Source organism: Salvelinus fontinalis, chromosome 9 (assembly GCF_029448725.1).
Source record: "Salvelinus fontinalis isolate EN_2023a chromosome 9, ASM2944872v1, whole genome shotgun sequence".
Lineage (NCBI taxonomy): Eukaryota > Metazoa > Chordata > Actinopteri > Salmoniformes > Salmonidae > Salvelinus > Salvelinus fontinalis.
The window spans coordinates 29,388,846-29,407,233 of NC_074673.1; the positions used below are offsets into that span (position 1 = coordinate 29,388,846).

At 46.1% G+C, this 18,388-nt stretch overlaps 2 protein-coding genes across 7 annotated transcripts; one reads left to right on the forward strand and one right to left on the reverse strand.

Annotated features, from left to right (window-relative positions):
- Positions 1–1,073: 1,073 nt before the first annotated feature.
- LOC129862393 (adenosine deaminase 2-A-like) lies at positions 1,074–15,081 on the forward strand. Of its 2 annotated transcripts, XM_055934009.1 has the most exons (10): positions 1,074–1,227; positions 2,126–2,475; positions 2,800–3,019; positions 11,818–12,028; positions 12,218–12,345; positions 12,528–12,618; positions 12,766–12,874; positions 13,105–13,262; positions 13,602–13,804; positions 13,936–15,081. In XM_055934009.1, exons 2-10 carry the CDS (start codon positions 2,172–2,174, stop codon positions 14,024–14,026), a joined length of 1,515 nt encoding a protein of 504 aa, XP_055789984.1. In that variant the 5' UTR covers positions 1,074–1,227; positions 2,126–2,171; the 3' UTR covers positions 14,027–15,081. The 2 variants fall into 2 exon arrangements, with proteins under 2 accessions (XP_055789984.1, XP_055789985.1); XM_055934010.1 differs by lacking the exons at positions 2,126–2,475; positions 2,800–3,019.
- Positions 14,257–18,059, reverse strand: LOC129862394 (RIB43A-like with coiled-coils protein 2). Of its 5 annotated transcripts, none has more exons than XM_055934011.1 (7): positions 17,709–18,059; positions 16,535–16,616; positions 16,081–16,428; positions 15,865–15,983; positions 15,440–15,667; positions 15,129–15,295; positions 14,257–14,646 (listed from the first exon to the last, which is right to left on the reverse strand). In XM_055934011.1, exons 1-7 carry the CDS (start codon positions 17,823–17,825, stop codon positions 14,568–14,570), a joined length of 1,140 nt encoding a protein of 379 aa, XP_055789986.1. In that variant the 5' UTR covers positions 17,826–18,059; the 3' UTR covers positions 14,257–14,567. The 5 variants fall into 5 exon arrangements, with proteins under 5 accessions (XP_055789986.1, XP_055789987.1, XP_055789988.1 ...); XM_055934012.1 differs by having other exon boundaries at positions 16,081–16,392; positions 17,709–18,052; XM_055934013.1 differs by having other exon boundaries at positions 16,081–16,315; positions 17,709–17,799.
- Between the last annotated feature and the right edge of the window lie 329 nt (positions 18,060–18,388).

Here is an 18,388-nt window from a genome sequence, read left to right on the forward strand (position 1 = left end):
GTTATTCAAAAGGTTCTTCGAGGATCCATTAAAAGGGGTTCTTTGGAGAACTTACAGGGGTTCCCCCACAGTTTCAATTTGAAGAACCCCTAAACGATACTCCAGGAACCTTTTCTTTTTAGTGTATGGGACTCCCAATCACGGCCGGATGTGATACAGTCTGGATTCGAACCAGGGACTGTAGTGACGCCTCTTGCACTGAAATGCAGTGCCTTAGATCACTGCGTCACTCAGGAGCTATTCAGTGCATGTCTATGGTGCTGTGTGTGTGCGCCAGTGCGAGTGGGCCGTTGCCCGAGGAGAGAGAACGTGGCATTTCAGCAGCATGTATAAAATAATGACAGACAGACTAACTACATCACCAATTCGAAACATAATTTGTAGCAGTTAGCTCGCTCGTTATCTATAGTTAACTAAGCATTCATTTCGTTGTTGCCTTTCCACCGGCACTGTAAAGTCGAAATAAATCTGCACCCGTTGGAAAGATGCGATTCCCCTCTATTAAACAGTAGCCATGTAATTGCGACATTTGAACTCTTATTTATTTAATGAAGGAATAATTGTATAAAGACAAAAGTATTTGGTTGCAATGTTGAAAAAGCCATGCCTGCACACCCAGGAGGAGGGTTGACAACCTGGGACTAAACGTGCGGTTCTATGTGGGGGGCTAAATGCCTTGATCAAGGGCACAACGGCAGAAGGTGGTAGGTCTACATGGGATCAGACACAGCAGCTTTCCAGTGTCAATAAGGCTTACGTTTCAAGTAGGCAAAAAAAAATAGTAATGAAAATTTGGTTAAAAGTAATGGAAAATGTTTACAAACTGTTAACAGTGAATAATCAGAAGTCTCTATAGCATAATGTCACTTGTGAATTCGGTGAACATAGTCTAATGGACCGACTTGGAGAACAGGTCCTGCACTTCTTCCATCCCAAGTCAACCACTGGGGGGATATGACGTGTACCACTGTTTTAGGAAGTGAGTAAGAGTAATGCTGCGTTCATGTGATACTCAGAAATGTCAGACTTGCTAACTGGTCCTGCGTTTATCCTGTTAGCAAGTCAGACATTTTCGAGTTTCCTATTTCCGACTAATACATGAACGCGGCATTACACTTTCAGGCTACAGAACTGAAAAACAGCAATTGTAACAGTTGTTGTTATAGTATAGAGCAATATAGGAGTACCTATTCATCACTTCACCTTCACGGACAGGTTTGTTCAGTGGTGAGATACTCGTTCTAATAACAATTCATGTTCATAACACTGGCAAAACATGTATGCTATTATCAATGTATTAAGCGTTCAGTGTGAACGTGCAGCTGTTACTTTGTTACACTTTAGAATTGCAGGCTTGAGGCACACACACCACTTTAACGTTTACCAAATGTTACATTGTTGTTAGATACATTGTTGTTACATTGTAGATACACTGAAATCGCCAACGCGTCAAACGTTCGCGTAGCCCTTTAAACTGAACAACATAATAGGCGACCGGCTGAAGCAGGCAATATGTCAGGTTTATAAAAAGTCTGTATTCGTTTAAATATCTTGATCATAACTGCAAACTAACAAAAACACTATTAGGCATCAAACGTATTCACAACAAGGAAACTACATAATCCGTGAATCACCAAGCGGGTTTGTTGACACCGACAGCTGGTGGTGGTGCTACTCTCTTTGTCCACGTCCACCATGGTGCACTCAACTAGCCTACTTACAGATAAATACTGCAATTGCGGACAAAACTATATCAAATAAATGAATTGTGCATTTATGTATCAAATTCAGATCTAAATGCAGCCTGTCAGTATGACATCCTGAAGACCCTATCCTCTAAATATACATATTAAATCATATTCATAGAAAATATGGGAAATATCTCTTATGGGAAATAGACCTCTTAAGCTATTGGCTGAACTGGACATTTTTTGTTTGTTTCAAGAGAAACTAAATTTCTGAGGAAGCAAGCATAAGAAAGTAATAATGAGGAAGTGGAAAGACCATTGATTTCTATCCTATGTTCTGTAAACAGGTGCAGTAGGCTTACACTAAAAACCAAGCTCTGTTGAACCTATTTTCCCACTAGATGAGTTTGTCTTATCACGTTTCTTTCTCCTTCAAGCCTATCTATTCAGTGTTGACCAACATTGATTAGCCACACCTTCACCATGTTGCACTGGCCAGAGAGCCACCAGGTGGCTATGGTGTCAGTCCTGCTGTGCTGGTTGACCCTGTGCTGGTGCAGCCCTGACCCCAGGCTCAGAGAGTATCTGATGCAGCAGGAGGCCTCCCGGCAGACAGGGGGCAGACTGCTGCTGACAGAGGCAGAGCTGCGGCTCAGTGCACAGCTGCACAAACTGAAGGAGCAGGAGATGAAGAGCTCGGACTTCCCTCCTGCCTTGCACTTCTTCAAGGCAAAGCCACTCATCCAGCGCAGCCTCATCTACAGCCTACTGCAGAGGATGCCCAAAGGTACACCGGATCCCAAATGGACCTGTACCCCTGTCCCCTTTGCATTTGTGATAAACTGTAAGGAAATATGGCACATGTGTAATGTACTTCATTGTAAGCCACACAGCAGTGGAGGCTACTGAGGGGATAATGACTCATAATAATGGCCGGAACGGAGCAAATGTAATGGCATCAAACACCTGGAAACCATGTGTTTGATGTATTTGATACCATTCCACTGATTCCGCTCCAGTCATTACCACAAGCCCGTTCTGCCCAATAAAGGTGCCACCAACCTCCTGTGTCACACAGGTTACGATGATCTCCTCCTCTGATCTGTTTTAGGAGCAGCACTTCATGTCCATGACTTCTCCATGGTGGGAGTGGAGTGGCTGGTAAGGAATGTGACGTACCGACCACATTGCTACATGTGCATTACAGAGGACCAGTCAGTTCGGTTACTCTTCTCTTCTGGTCAGCCCAAACCAAAACCTCAGTGCTCTTCTTGGATGCTGCTGGAGACCCTGAGGGCCAAAACCGGCAATACCACTGACCTTGACAATAGGTAGGAAGTAGGAACATATGTCATTATAATACAGTGCATTCGGAAAGTATTCAGACCCCTTGACTTTTTCCACATTTTGTTAGGTTACAGCCTTATTCAGTCTACACACAATACCTCATAATGACAAAGCAAAAACAAGTTACTTTTTGTTGTTGCTCATTTATACAAATAAAATATGACATTTTCAATTACAGCCTTCATCAATTTACACACAATACCCATAATGGCAAAGCAAAAACAGGTTACTTTTTGTTGGTGTTGCTAATTTATACAAATATAATATATATTTCATTTGCATAATTATTCAAACCCTTTACTCAGTACTTTGTTAAAGCACCTTTGGCAGCGATTACAGCCTCAAGTCTTCTTGGGGATGACACTACAAGCTTGGCATACCTGTACTTGGAGAGTTTCTCCCATTCTTCTCTGCAGATCCTCTCAAGCTCTGTCAGGTTGGATGGGGAGCGTTGCTGCACAGCTATTTTCAGGTCTCCAAAGATGTTAGATCGGGTTCAAGTCCGGGCTCTGTCCACTCAAGGACATTCAGAGACTTGTCCTGAAGCCACTCCTGCTTTGTCTTGGCTGTGTGCTTAGGGTTGTTGTCCTGTTGGAAGGTGAACCCCAGTCTGAAGTCCTGTTTTCTTCAAGGATCTCTCTGTACTTTGCTCCGTTCATCTTTCCCTCGATTCTGACAAGTCTCCAAGTCCCTGCCGCTGAAAAACATCCCCACAGCATGATGCTGCCACCACCATGCTTCACCATAGGTAGGTGCCAGGTTCTCCAGACGTGACACTTTACATTCAGGCCAAATAGTTTAATATTGGTTTCATCAGACCAGAGAATCTTGTTTCTCATGGTCTAAGAATCTTTAGGTGCCTTTTGGCAAACTCCAAGCGGGCTGTCATGTGCCTTTTACTGAGGAGTGGCTTCCGTCTGGCCACTGTACCATAAAGGCCTGATTGGTGGAGTGCTGCAGAGAAGGTTGTCCTTCTGGAAGGTTCTCCCATCTCCACAGAGCAACTCTAGAGCTGTTAGAGTGACCATCTGGTTCTTGGTTACCTCCCTGACCATGGCCCTTCTACCCCGATTACTCAGTTTGGCCGGGCGGCCAGCTCTAGGAAGAGTCTTGGTGGTTCCAAACTTCTCCCATTTAAGAATGATGGAGGCCACTGTTTTCTTGGGGCCTTCAATGCTGCAGAAATGTACCCTTCCCAAGATCTGTGCCTTGAAACAATCCCTTTTCGGCATTCTACGGACAATTCCTTCGACCTCATGACTTGGTTTTCACTCTGACATGCACTGTCAACTGTGGGACCTTATATATGTAACGGATGTGAAATGGCTAGTTAGTTAGCGGGTACGCGCTAGTAGCATTTCAATCAGTTACGTCACTTGCTCTGAGACTTAAGTAGGGTTTCCCCTTGCTCTGCAAGGGCCGTGGCCTTTGTGGAGCGATGGGTAACGATGCTTCGTGGGCAACCGTTGTTGATGTGTGCAGAGGGTCCCTGGTTCGCGCCCGTGTCGGGGCGAGGGGACGCCGTAAAGTTATACTGTTACATTGATGCTGTTGACCCGGATCACTGGTTGCTGCGGAAAAAGGAGGAGGTTGAAAGGGGGGTGAGTGTAACGGATGTGAAATGGCTAGTTAGTTAGCGGGTACGCGCTAGTAGCATTTCAATCAGTTACGTCACTTGCTCTGAGACTTAAGTAGGGTTTCCCCTTGCTCTGCAAGGGCCGCGGCTTTTGTGGAGCGATGGGTAACGACGCTTCATGGGTGACTGTTGATGTGTGCAGAGGGTCCCTGGTTCGCGCCCGTGTCGGGGCGAGGGGACGGTTTAAAGTTATACTGTTACATATAGACAGTTGTGTGCCTTTTCAAATCATGTCAAACCAATTGAATTTCCCACAGGTGGACTCCAATCAAGTTGTAGAAACATCTCAAGGATGATCAATGGAAGCAGGATGCACCTGAGTTAAATTTCGAGTCTCATTGCAAAGGGTCTGAATACTTATGTAAATAAGGTATTTCTGTTTTCTATTATTAATAATTTGTGCAAAAAAGGAGGATTTTTAATATTTTTTATCCATTTTAGAATAAGGCTGTAGTAACAAAATGTGGAAAAAGTGAAGGGGTCTGAATACTTTCTGAAGGCAATGTATGTCAAATGTCATTTTACACTGCTCAAAAAAATAAAGGGAACACTTAAACAACACAATGTAACTCCAAGTCAATCACACTTCTGTGAAATCAAACTGTCCACTTAGGAAGCAACACTGATTGACAATAAATTTCACATGCTGTTGTGCAAATGGAATAGACATAAGGTTTATAGGCAATTAGCAAGACACCCCCAAAAAAGGAGTGATTCTGCAGGTGGTGATCACAGACCACTTCTCAGTTCCTATGCTTCCTGGCTGATGTTTTGGTCACTTGAATGCTGGCGGTGCTCTCACTCTAGTGGTAGCATGACACGGAGTCTACAACCCACACAAGTGGCTCAGGTAGTGGAGCTCATCCAGGATGGCACATCATGCGAGCTGTGGCAAGAAGGTTTGCTGTGTCTGTCAGCGTAGTGTCCAGAGCATGGAGGCGCTACCAGGAGACAGGCCAGTACATCAGGAGACGTGGAGGAGGCCGTAGGAGGGCAACAACCCAGCAGCAGGACCGTTACCTCCGCCTTTGTGCAAGGAGGTGCACTGCCAGCGCCCTGCAAAATGACCTCCAGCAGGCTACAAATGTGCATGTGTCTGCTCAAACGGTCAGAAACAGACTCCATGAGGATGGTATGAGGGCCCGACGTCCACAGGTGGGGGTTGTGCTTACAGCCCAACACCGTGCAGGACGTTTGGCATTTGCCAGAGAACCCCAAGATTGGCAAATTCGCCACTGGCGCCCTGTGCTCTTCACAGATGAAAGCAGGTTCACACTGAGCACATGTGACAGACGTGACAGAGTCTGGAGACGCCGTGGAGAACGTTCTGCTGCCTGCAACATCCTCCAGCATGACCGGTTTGGCGATGGGTCAGCCATGGTGTGGGGTGGCATTTCTTTGTGGGGCCGCACAGCCCTCCATGTGCTCGCCAGAGGTAGCCTGACTGCCAATAGGTACCGAGATGAGATCCTCAGACCCCTTGTGAGACCATATGCTGACACATGCACATTTGTGGCCTGCTGGAGGTCATTTTGCAGGGCTCTGGAAGTGCTCCTCCTTGCACAAAGGCGGAGGTAGCGATCCTGCTGCTGGGTTGTTGCCCTCCTACGGCCTTCTCCACGTCTCCTGATGTACTGGCCTGTCTCCTGGTAGCGCCTCCATGCTCTGGACACTACGCTGACAGACACAGCAAACCTTCTTGCCACAGCTCGCATGATGTGCCATCCTGGATGAGCTCCACTACCTGAGCCACTTGTGTGGGTTGTAGACTCCGTGTCATGCTACCACTAGAGTGAGAGCACCGCCAGCATTCAAGTGACCAAAACATCAGCCAGGAAGCATAGGAACTGAGAAGTGGTCTGTGATCACCACCTGCAGAATCACTCCTTTTTTGGGGGTGTCTTGCTAATTGCCTATAAACCTTATGTCTATTCCATTTGCACAACAGCATGTGAAATTTATTGTCAATCAGTGTTGCTTCCTAAGTGGACAGTTTGATTTCACAGAAGTGTGATTGACTTGGAGTTACATAGTGTTGTTTAAGTGTTCCCTTTATTTTTTTGAGCAGTGTATATTATGTCATTTATATGTCATGGTCATACATCACACAAGTATCTCAATGTAATCCAAGATGGCGTAGCAGTCAGATGTCCTTTGTCCTCGTCTTGCCCCGTGTATATATACTTTATATATTTTTCTTCGCATATCTTTTTATATATATATTTTTTTCTTCTTAAAAACTCAACTTCAAAACACTCTCCTGCAACCCACCTCACCAAATGTTGTGCGGTTCTGTTTTTTTTCCTCAAAAGTATTATTCACCTCGTATCCGAAATCTACAACAGAAGCTAGCCAGAAGTTAGCCAGCTCACAAGCTAACGTTAGTAGTTCAGCTAACCACAGCTAGCGCTTATCAGCTATCCTTAAGCTGCTATCCGAGTGACTATTGGCTAACATCAATTCCGGAGCAAACACCAATTATCCCGGAGCTAGCCAGCTGAAGAGTTCCATCAGCCACTCCTGGGCTACAATCACCTATCCGGACCCGTTTTACTGCCGATGCGGAGCCCCACCGGGCCTTCACGACTGGGATACCGACGTTATCTGCCTGAGGGAGTATTTCAACTGGCCCCTCCATCGCGACGTAACCTGAACGTCCATATGCTAACTGCGGCCCGCTAATCGTTAGCTGTCTTGAGCATATCGGCTGCTATCTGAACAGGTCTATCGAACAATCTTCTTAGGCCACTATAACTATTTTGACAATTGGATTGGTCCCCTCTGCCACACGGAACCCCACTAATCTACCGACGGAATTGCACGGCGTGGCTAAAAACAGACCTCCATCTTCTGCTAGCTTGCTACCCATGACTAGCTGTCTGAATCACGAAGCTAGCACCAGTTAGCATACACAATTCTACAATTCACAACCTCTCCTTCGCCACCGCCATCCGGCTTGGATTCTCTGTCGACACGACCACGTCTGGTCTGCAGACGAACACCCCATCCGCTGTGCCCTCAACCGGACTCCGTCTGAGCAGACCCCCTCCGTCTGAGCAGACCACCCCCCCGGGCTACTAACTTTAAACGCCGCGGGCTAGCTTAGTGGAGGCCTCACTGCTCCATCTACGGCTGCCCCCTGGACACTATGATCACTCGGCTACATAGCTGATGCCTGCTTGACTGTCCATTAATTCACGGTACTCCATTCCGTTTATTTGTGTTTTATCTGTCGGCTCTGTGCTTTAACTCAGGATCTGTGTGTAGTTAATCCGACCCTCTCTGCCTGGTCGTCGCCATTTTTACCTGCTGTTGCTGTGTTAGCTGACTAGCTGCTGTTATCTCACCTGTTGTTTTAGCTAGCTCTCCCAATCAAGACCTGCAATCACTTTATGCCTTATTGTATGTCTCTCTCAAATATCAATATGCCTTGCATACTGTTGTTCAGGCTAGTTATCATTGTTTTGGTTTGCAATGGACCCCGTAGTTCCACTCTCCGTACCTCTGATACCTCCTTTGTCCCACCCCCCACACATGCGGTGACCTCACCCATTGAGACCAGCATGTCCAGAGATACAACCTCTCTTATCATCACCCAGTGCCTGGGCTTGCCTCTGCTGTACCCGTGCCCCACCATACCCTGGTCTGCACATTATGCCCAGAATCTATTCTACCACGCCCATAAATCTGCTCCTTTTATTCCTTGTCCCCAACGCTCTAGGCGACCAGTTTTGATAGCCTTTAGCCGCACCCTCATCCTACTACTCCTCTGTTCCTCGGGTGATGTGGAGGTAAACCCAGGCCCCGCATGTCCCCAGTCACCCTCATTTGTTGACTTCTGTGATCGAAAAAGCCTTGGCCTTATGCATGCCAACATCAGAAGCCTCCTCCCTAAGTTTGCCTTACTCACCGCTTTAGCACACTCTGCCAACCCTGATGTCCTTGCCGTTTCCGAATCCTGGCTTAGGAAGGCCACCAAAAATACTGAGATTTCCATACCCAACTATAACACTTTCCGTCAAGATAGAACTGCCAAAGGGGGAGGAGTTGCAATCTACTGCAGAGATAGCCTGCAAAGTTCTGTCATACTTTCCAGGTCTATGCCCAAACAGTTCGAACTTCTAATTTTAAAAATTAATCTCTCCAGAAATAAGTCTCTCACTGTTGCCGCCTGCTACCGACCCCCCTCAGCTCCCAGCTGTGCCCTGGACACCATCTGTGAACTGATCGCTCCCCATCTAGCTTCAGAGTTTGTTCTGTTAGGTGACCTAAACTGGGATATGCTTAACACCCCGGCAGTCCTACAATCTAAGCTTGATGCCCTCAATCTCACTCAAATCATCAAGGAACCCACCAGGTACAACCCTAAATCCGTAAACATGGGCACCCTAATAGACATTATCCTGACCAACTTGCCCTCCAAATACACCTCTGCTGTCTTCAATCAAGATCTCAGCGATCACTGCCTCATTGCCTGTATCCGCCACGGGTCCGCGGCCAAACGACCACCCCTCATAACTGTCAAACGCTCCCTAAAACACTTCTGCGAGCAGGCCTTTCTAATCGACCTGGCCCGGGTTACCTTGGAAGGATATTGACCTCATCCCAGCAGTTGAGGATGCCTGGTCATTCTTTAAAAGTTACTTCCTCACCATATTAGACAAGCATGCTCCGTTCAAAAAATGCAGAACCAAGAACAGATATAGCCCTTGGTTCACTCCAGACCTGACTGCCCTCGACCAGCACAAAAACATCCTGTGGCAAACTGCAATAGCATCGAAGAGCCCCCGCGATTTGCAACTGTTCAGGGAAGTCAGGAACCAATACACGCAGTCAGTCAGGAAAGCAAAGGCCAGCTTTTTCAAGCAGAAATTTGCATCCTGTAGCTCTAACTCCAAAAAGTTCTGGGATACTGTAAAGTCCATGGAAAACAAGAGCACCTCCTCCCAGCTGCCCACTTCACTGAGGCTAGGTAACACGGTCACGGTCACCGTGATAATCGAAAACTTCAACAAACATTTCTCAATGGCTGGCCATGCCTTCCTCCTGGCAACTCCAACCTTGGCAAACAGCCCCGCCCCCCCCGCTGCTACTCGCCCAAGCCTCCCCAGCTTCTCCTTTACCCATATCCAGATAGCAGATGTTCTGAAAGAGCTGGAAAACCTGGACCCATACAAATCAGCTGGGCTTGACAATCTGGACCCCCTATTTCTGAAACTGTCCGCCGCCATTGTCGCACCCCCTATTACCAGCCTGTTCAACCTCTCCTTCGTATCATCTGAGGTCCCCAAGGATTGGAAAGCTGCCGCGGTCATCCCCCTCTTCAAAGGGGGAGACACCCTGGACCCAAACTGTTACAGACCTATATCCATCCTGCCCTGCCTATCTAAGGTCTTCGAAAGCCAAGTCAACAAACAGATCACTGACCATCTCAAATCCCACCGTACCTTCTCCGCTGTGCAATCCGGTTTCCGAGCCGGTCACGGGTGCACCTCAGCCACGCTCAAGGTACTAAACGATGTCATAACCGCCATCGATAAAAGACATTACTGTGCAGCCGTCTTCATCGACCTGGCCAAGGCTTTCGACTCTGTCAATCACCATATTCTTATCGGCAGACTCAGTAGCCTCGGTTTTTCTAATGACTGCCTTGCCTGGTTCACCAACTACTTTGCAGACAGAGTTCAGTGTGTCAAATCGGAGGGCATGTTGTCCGGTCCTCTGGCAGTCTCTATGGGGGTACCACAGGGTTCAATTCTCGGGCCGACTCTTTTCTCTGTATACATCAATGATGTTGCTCTTGCTGCGGGCGATTCCCTGATCCACCTCTATGCAGACGACACCATTCTGTATACTTCCGGCCCTTCCTTGGACACTGTGCTATCTAACCTCCAAACGAGCTTCAATGCCATACAACACTCCTTCCGTGGCCTCCAACTGCTCTTAAACGCTAGTAAAACCAAATGCATGCTTTTCAACCGTTCGCTGCCTGCACCCGCACGCCCGACTAGCATCACCACCCTGGACGGTTCCGACCTAGAATATGTGGACATCTATAAGTACCTAGGTGTCTGGCTAGAATTCAAACTCTCCTTCCAGACTCATATCAAACATCTCCAATCCAAAATCAAATCTAGAGTCGGCTTTCTATTCCGCAACAAAGCCTCCTTCACTCACGCCGCCAAACTTACCCTAGTAAAACTGACTATTCTACCGATTCTCGACTTCGGCGATGTCATCTACAAAATAGCTTCCAATACTCTACTCAGCAAACTGGATGCAGTTTATCACAGTGCCATCCGTTTTGTTACTAAAGCACCTTATACGACCCACCACTGCGACCTGTAAGCCCTAGTCGGCTGGCCCTCGCTACATGTTCGTCGTCAGACCCACTGGCTCCAGGTCATCTACAAGGCTATGCTAGGTAAAGTGCCGCCTTATCTCAGTTCACTGGTCACGATGGCTACACCCACCCGTAGCACGCGCTCCAGCAGGTGTATCTCACTGATCATCCCTAAAGCCAAAACCTCATTTGGACGCCTTTCCTTCCAGTTCTCTGCTGCCTGCGACTGGAACGAATTGCAAAAATCTCTGAAGTTGGAGACTTTTATCTCCCTCAACAACTTCAAAAATCTGCTATCCGAGCAGCTAACCGATCGCTGCAGATGTACATAGTCCATCTGTAAACTACCCACCCAATTTACCTACCTCACCCCCCATACTGCTTTTATTTATTTACTTTTCTGCTCTTTTGCACACCAGTATCTCTTCTTGCACATGATCATCTGATGATTTATCACTCCAGTGTTAATCTGCTAAATTGTAATTATTCGATTTATTGCCTACCTCATGCCTTTTGCACACATTGTATATAGATTCTCTTTTTTCTACCATGTTATTGACTTGTTTATTGTTTACTCCATGTGTAACTCTGTGTTGTCTGTTCACACTGCTATGCTTTATCTTGGCCAGGTCGCAGTTGCAAATGAGAACTTGTTCTCAACTAGCCTACCTGGTTAAATAAAGGTGAAATAAAATAAAATAAAATCTCCCTGGGGGAATAAAGACAAAATTAGATGTTCTATTTGACTCATCTCTTTCAAATTGTATGCACTCTCCAACAACCTGGTTGTTTAATCTGTGCAGCCTCATACGCAACCTCACACTCTTCACTGAGGACCCAGAGGCTGCCTATCCCAGCCAAGATGTCGTTTGGAAAAGGTTTGAGCAGGCGTTCACTTCGGCTTGGGGACTAGTCACCTACGCTCCGGTGTTCAAGGACTATTATTATGAGGGCCTGAGGCAGTTCTACATGGATAGTATCATGTATCTGGAGCTGAGGGCTTTGCTTCCAGAGGTAAACAACACATACAGATACATGTTTATTGTTCCAACCGTGTTATGAGTTCAGTTGTGTGATTAAGTTGTTAAGATGATTCCATACACAATAGTTTGAATTGACCAGTCATTTTCAAGGTGTAACCAGGATGTATTGTCTATACATAAGAGGTTGTATAATTCTAACATGTTTGTTACTGATACACAGACATACGAGCTGGATGGGAGCACACATGACAGTGCCTGGGGCCTCAAGACCTATCAGGACGTGACCAGGCAGTTTGTGTCAGAGCACCCAGACTTCCTGGGAGCTCGTGTCATCTTCACTGTGCACAGGTGACTATGCAGGAGATGCACATGATCAGTGCAAAGATGGAATTAGAATCATGGGCCCTCTAACAGTTGTACAAGGATTAGTTTATTTAAAAACTATACAGAGTTAAAGGAAGAATGAGAAGAACAAAACACGTCATATTAATGTTGAGATTGAATGTACTTTGGGAATCTGTTTGTCTAAGGCGGCTGAACGCGTCAATGGCATGGAAGGCAGTGGAGGAGGCTATGAACCTACAGAAAGCCTTTCCAGAGATAATGGCTGGATTTGACCTAGTAGGTAGATCCTTAGTCACAAGACTCCTTAACTGTTTCTCTCAGGAAATTACCTAAAGTTGATATGGACTTGATAGGTTTATTAAAATATAGGTATAGGCTGTGCAGGGTGATGTTGACATGTCTGATGTTCTCATCCGGTACTAGGTGGGTCGGGAAGATAGTGGAAGACCCCTCTGGTACTTCAAGGAGGCCTTGTCTCTACCAGGCGAGAGAGGAGTCAACCTTCCATTCTTCTTCCACGCAGGAGAGACTGGTGAGCACATGAACCCTTCTACCTTATCTGGAGTGTTCATATTTAGTCTATACTCATGGAATGGGCCTATGATTTCTTAATCTGGCTCTGGTTAGGGGCCCGGATAGCACTAACTCTGATGGAATAAGACTTTATAGCCAATACTCCCTATTTTGTGTTGTTGAGAATGAAGTTTGTACAGTATAGATAAGTGTTTACTACAATCTACATTGATTGACTGTCATTTGCAGATGAAGAGGGCACTGATGTGGATGGGAACCTACTGGATGCTTTACTGTTCAACACGTCTCGCATCGGCCATGGCTTTGCCCTGCTGCGCCACCCCGTGGCCAAGGCCCTCTCTAGGAAGAAAGGGGTGGCTGTAGAGGTGTGCCCCATCTCCAACCAGGTAGGGCATTATCACTGTCACATGTTGATGAACGATTAAGACGGCTGCCCATCCACAGATCGAGGTAAAGGGTACATTGTATCTGCATCTTCATTGAAAATCTTCATTTTGGGGCTCCTGAGTGGCGCAGCGGTCTAAGGTACTGCATCTTAGTGCTAGAGGCGTCACTACAGACCCTGGCTCGATCACAACCGGCAGTGATTGGGAGTCCCATAGGGCGGCGCACAATTGGCCCAGCGTCGTCCTGGTTGGGGTAGGCCTTCATTGTAAACAAGAATTTGTTCTTAACTGACTTGCAGAGTTAAAGGTAAAATATAATAATTTTAAAAAATTCTCCAGGTACTGAAACTGGTCTCAGACCTGCGGAATCACCCAGCTGCTGTTCTGATGTCAGAGGGCCATCCCCTGGTGATCAGTTCAGACGACCCTGCCATGTTTGGAGCTTCTGGCCTCTCCCATGATTTTTACGAGGCATTTGTGGGTTTAGGTGGAATGAACTCTCACATAGGAACTCTCAAGGAACTGGCCATGAACTCCATCAGGTGAGGCCAAGCTAGCAGGTCCAGGCACCGTACAATATTGGTGGAATAACCTGGACTAGTTTAGCTACTTGCAACCGTTTATGGCATTGTATGGTAGGGTAAGGATTCTGACTTTCAATTTTATGTTCCAGGTACAGCTCTCTGTCGCCACAGCTGAAGGAGAAAGCATTGGATTTGTGGCAGAGAAAATGGGACAAGTTTGTCTCAGAGAACTCACAATAGAGTCCTGTTGGAGCAGAGGAGTGGTCATTCGGACGCTGACAGTGGGATCACCCCAGTCTGTGAGCCTGTTGCTTGTGCCCCATAGGAAGGGAATGATATCTGGCATGCTGGTACCAAATGGACACACAATTGGAAACGTTCAGTTGCAGAGAATTGTATTTGCACTGTAATTGTGAATTCAATGGTAAGAGCACTGTGAGAAAAGGCTTACACTGAATGAACTGACCAGCTAGTCTGATTTCTTTAATAGCATTTTATGCTGGTAATGTGCATTTGTTTTGTACAGATTTAATTCATTATACAGATACTCTTATTTTAACAAGGGACACGTTATGACAAATGCATGCAGAACAGTAGGCAATGCCTTATTCAGACACACTTTTCTATGAAGACTTCTGATTAAAAAAATACAGTTGTCAAATAGTTTTGAATTAAGGGAAGGAAAACATCAGAATTGTTAATTTTTCCTTTGTTTATCCACTTTTTAATACAAGAAACATTTTTCTATAATAGTCTAATGCATGGCAGAGTAAGGCATCCTTTATCGACTGCTGGTGTTGAACTGGGAGAAGTAACTGTCATCTGGGATGTTAGTGTACACCTTCTCCAAATACTTTTTCCTGAAGAGAAGAATGGATTGGTCTATAACTGATATCAAGAACAAAACTGTAGGCATTTGATATGTCGTCTATGCAGTGCTATGGGCAGGTCAACAAGCTCTAGGGCTGGATTCAAGCCGTATCGCGGAAGATCACGGTAAATATTGCATATGTCTGCTCAATCGCAAATTACCTTTACATTTTAACGCTGAATGAAGTCTCTGGACTAGGGAACATTGTCTTTGAAATTTCAATCGAACGATAACGCGGATCTTCCGCAAAACGAATTGAATTGAGCTCCTAGTTGATCATTTGTATGTCCATTAACTGTGCTAATCTTGTTGGTCAGTTTCTGCACAATTTAATTATTTCTGAGCACAGAAGTGTTAAAGAAAATATTTTCAAAAGAATGTGTGACAAACAATGATGCTGTACGGTAATGAAGCGAAAAGTATACAGCTGCGTCCATGTGTCTGAACCTTAACATATGGAAAGTGTCTTACTGTTCATGGTGGGCCTCAGCCAGCTGTGCGTTGGTGTTATCCTGCGTGCGACGGAGCTGCTTGTTGATGCGGGCCTGCTGTCTCTCCATTAGTAGGGCAGTTCGAGCCGAGGCCACACGGAACCGGTCCTGCTGGAGCTCCTCCTGCTGCTGCTCAGCCTGAATTCTCTGCACAACCAAACATGAAGAGAAGGTTAACACTATTTGTGGGTGTTGCGATCTACGCTCGCTTTTTGTCCTCTTTCAGAAGATGGAGTGTGCAACATACTGCAATAAAAACATCTCTGCTCAAAGTAAACAATGTAGATGTACCCTCTTCTCATCTATCTGTTGCTGCTGGCAGTTGATGATGTGCCGCAGCTGCTCGTCTGTGAGGCCCTTGTAGCTGTCGGGCCTGAGGCGGGGCAGACCTAGCACACTGATGCCCTGCTCCTGGCTCTCACACAGCAGCTCCCCCTGCAGCTGGTTCAGGATGTCTGTCCTGTTGTCCTCCTCCTGCTGCTGCCACTCCTTCCACCGCTTCTCTGCATTCTCTGCTGCCTGGGAACAGACAGACAAAATATCACACAGTTGACATGTTGACAGAATTACATTCTGTTCTCCCATATACAAATCACAGGAATCACACCACACATGGTTAGATTCAGTGCCAGATAGTACTATCAATCCTAATGACTTACCTTTGCCAGTTTGACAACCACACCTGGTTAAGCACCAGGTAAAGTACAATGACTCACCATTGTCAGATTGAAATTCTTTGTAGCGAGGGCTTTGGTTCTCCTCCTCTCCTCCTCAATTTTTTGGAGCTGGAGAGCTTTGTTGTCCAGGTCCACTCTGTCCTGGTCATACTGCTGCTCTGCAAGGGTGAGGCAGGGACAGAGATTGTTTTGAGAGGAGGCAGTGAGTGTATCAGTGTCTAGCATCAGGAAAGGTTGTGTTGGGTTGTAGCCTACCTTCCTGTCTCTGCTGGTGTCGCGCTGTGGTCAGCTCATGCTGCTGCTGGACGGACCACTCTCTGAGCTGCTCCTGCTGCTTCTTCAGCCTCCCCTGGCTGTCTGGGTCCTCACCCACCAGCCCCGGCAGCATCTGGATCCCCTCCTGACCTCTAATTTTGTCTGGGTTGCTCAAGTCATACTCTCGCCGACTCCACCGCGGCTGGAAGTTCAACCGGAATTCCTCTATGCCTCCCTGCAGCAGACGCTCATCCTTAAGTTGGCATTGATCAAGTAGACAAGCGGCCTTGTCGTTGCGCACTGCATCTGCAGCTAGAGGGCATGCATTCCAGCGACATATGACACTAGCTAACAGATTGGATCAATAAAACCTTAGTTGCATTGAAGCTTATTGTATGTATGGAAGCTTATATAGAGCTGTCAGGACTCCCATTCTGTATTTTATTGCACTTACCATATGCTTTAAGTGACTCTGCCTCTGTCTGTTCTTTTTTCTTTCTTTCATTCACTTGGGAATCAAGAGCCTCTTTATCTATCTGTGAGGAACAGAAAAGTGTGACAAACATGTCTTCACAACTGAATTAACATGAGTGTTGTGATGTCACAGCCGGTTACAGTTGCAACACAGATTATCCATTATATTGACCAGACCAGATACTTAAGTGGTCGCTATAACAATGAAAATAAGTCTTCAAAAATGGACGGCAGTCAGCCAATGAGAGGGCAGATACGTGTGTGAACAACAGGAACAACTCTGATATAGAGCAGTGTTGCCAACTTAGTGACTTTGTCGCTATATTTAGCGAGTATTCACACCCCTCTAGCGACACATTTTCAAAAAACTAGCGACAAATCTAGCGTTATTGGAGACTCTGACGTGAAAGCACGTATTGTTCTTACTCTTCTCAACGAGCAGCGGGTGCTGCCGTGGGCCCCACCCCAGTCCCAAAGCACTCACAGGCAGCCCAGTCCTCACAAAGCAGTCCCTCCCAGCTGCAGTCAGAGCAGGAGATGTTCACCCCTCCGCGTCCAGACTGCAAATGAATCGGGCATGCGGGAAGCCGCCGCTGGCTGATCCCACCCTGGCTTACATTCAGGGCGGGATATAAATGTAAAAAAAACAACTAAAAAACAAACTAAAAATACTAAGTAACTCTGTCAGAGTGTCTCTTTTGGGTCACTTTTGCCGGTCCCAAGCCTGGATAAAGGAGGAGGGTTGGAATTGTGACATAAAAAAAAGAATCGACAGAAAAAAAGTTAATTTGTAGTTCTAAACATATTTAGGGTGTTTTTTACTCATTTTCTCTCCCACTACGTTTATTCCTCTCTCCTACAGTCCATCACAATTACATGCACATGGCCAATTATGCAAATTGCGATGACGTCATTTAGCGACTTCTAGGACAGACAACTTTCCTTACTGAGGAGTTAGCAACACTGATAGTTCTCAAAGTTGCCGGGATGTCACGTGTCCTACGTATCAGTACACTCGTAAAAACCTACAGTAGATCAATTAAGCCATTACATTTTTTGTTGACCAAATTCGACATTCATATGACCATACAAAAACTCATAGCTTGGTGAGCGAAAAAACTAAACGCCAATCGCTGGAGAAGACAGAAACTTACCCCAATCGTTCTAACTTTAGCATTGAAAATCCTATCTTGACGTTGCATCTCTCGATTACGCCTCCTCTCCAAACTAGCCGTAGCAATGCGGTCCGAAAGTAATTCAGCATTGTACATTTTCCAATCTTCTCTTAGTCTCGCTGTGGTGAGAATCAAATGACCAGGGCTAGAATGCCCTCTGCAAACATATCCGTTGCTAAGCTACCCGACATTCGGATACCTATGCTGCTGTTCACAACCAAGTGGGAGTGGTAATTACCAGCTGAATGCATTCAAGTGCATTGAACTCGTTGAAAAAATCCGATTGGCTAATGGCCAACAAGCTGTGTCTGTCAACCATGAACTAAACGTGCAGCTATCATGTTTGGGAACAAATTATAGTAAACAAAATAATATTAACACAGCTTTTTATAAAGAATGTTTTGTTTAACTGCCGAACATGCTGTTAGAGGTAATTTCCTAAGAAGGTGAGGTCAGCATGTGGGCGAAGTCGGAGCTCAGGGACGATAGACTAGTTTCCCACTAGTAATTACCAGTTAGAGGGGCGTTCAAGTGGATGTTTCACAGGCTAGTTGCTCACAGGTTAATTGCTCAAGGAAGTTGCTCTGGATATAAGCGTCTGCTAAAGGGACTAAAATCTATATGGTAAATACCATCTTCCCTCTTGGTTATGAACATAG

Bases quoted from the DNA above. Each gene is read 5' to 3' on its own strand.
- LOC129862394 (XM_055934011.1), bottom strand. From the start codon at position 17,825: ATGTACAATGCTGAATTACTTTCGGACCGCATTGCTACGGCTAGTTTG. The intron at 16,617-17,708 runs GTAAGTTTCTGT...TGTTCCTCACAG, and splicing joins CTAAAGTTAGAACGATTGGG to ATAGATAAAGAGGCTCTTGA. The intron at 14,647-15,128 runs GTAAGACACTTT...TCTTCTCTTCAG, and splicing joins GCTGAGGCCCACCATGAACA to GAAAAAGTATTTGGAGAAGG.
- LOC129862393 (XM_055934009.1), top strand. From the start codon at position 2,172: ATGTTGCACTGGCCAGAGAGCCACCAGGTGGCTATGGTGTCAGTCCTG. The intron at 12,619-12,765 runs GTAGGTAGATCC...ATCCGGTACTAG, and splicing joins TAATGGCTGGATTTGACCTA to GTGGGTCGGGAAGATAGTGG. The intron at 13,263-13,601 runs GTAGGGCATTAT...AAAATTCTCCAG, and splicing joins TGTGCCCCATCTCCAACCAG to GTACTGAAACTGGTCTCAGA.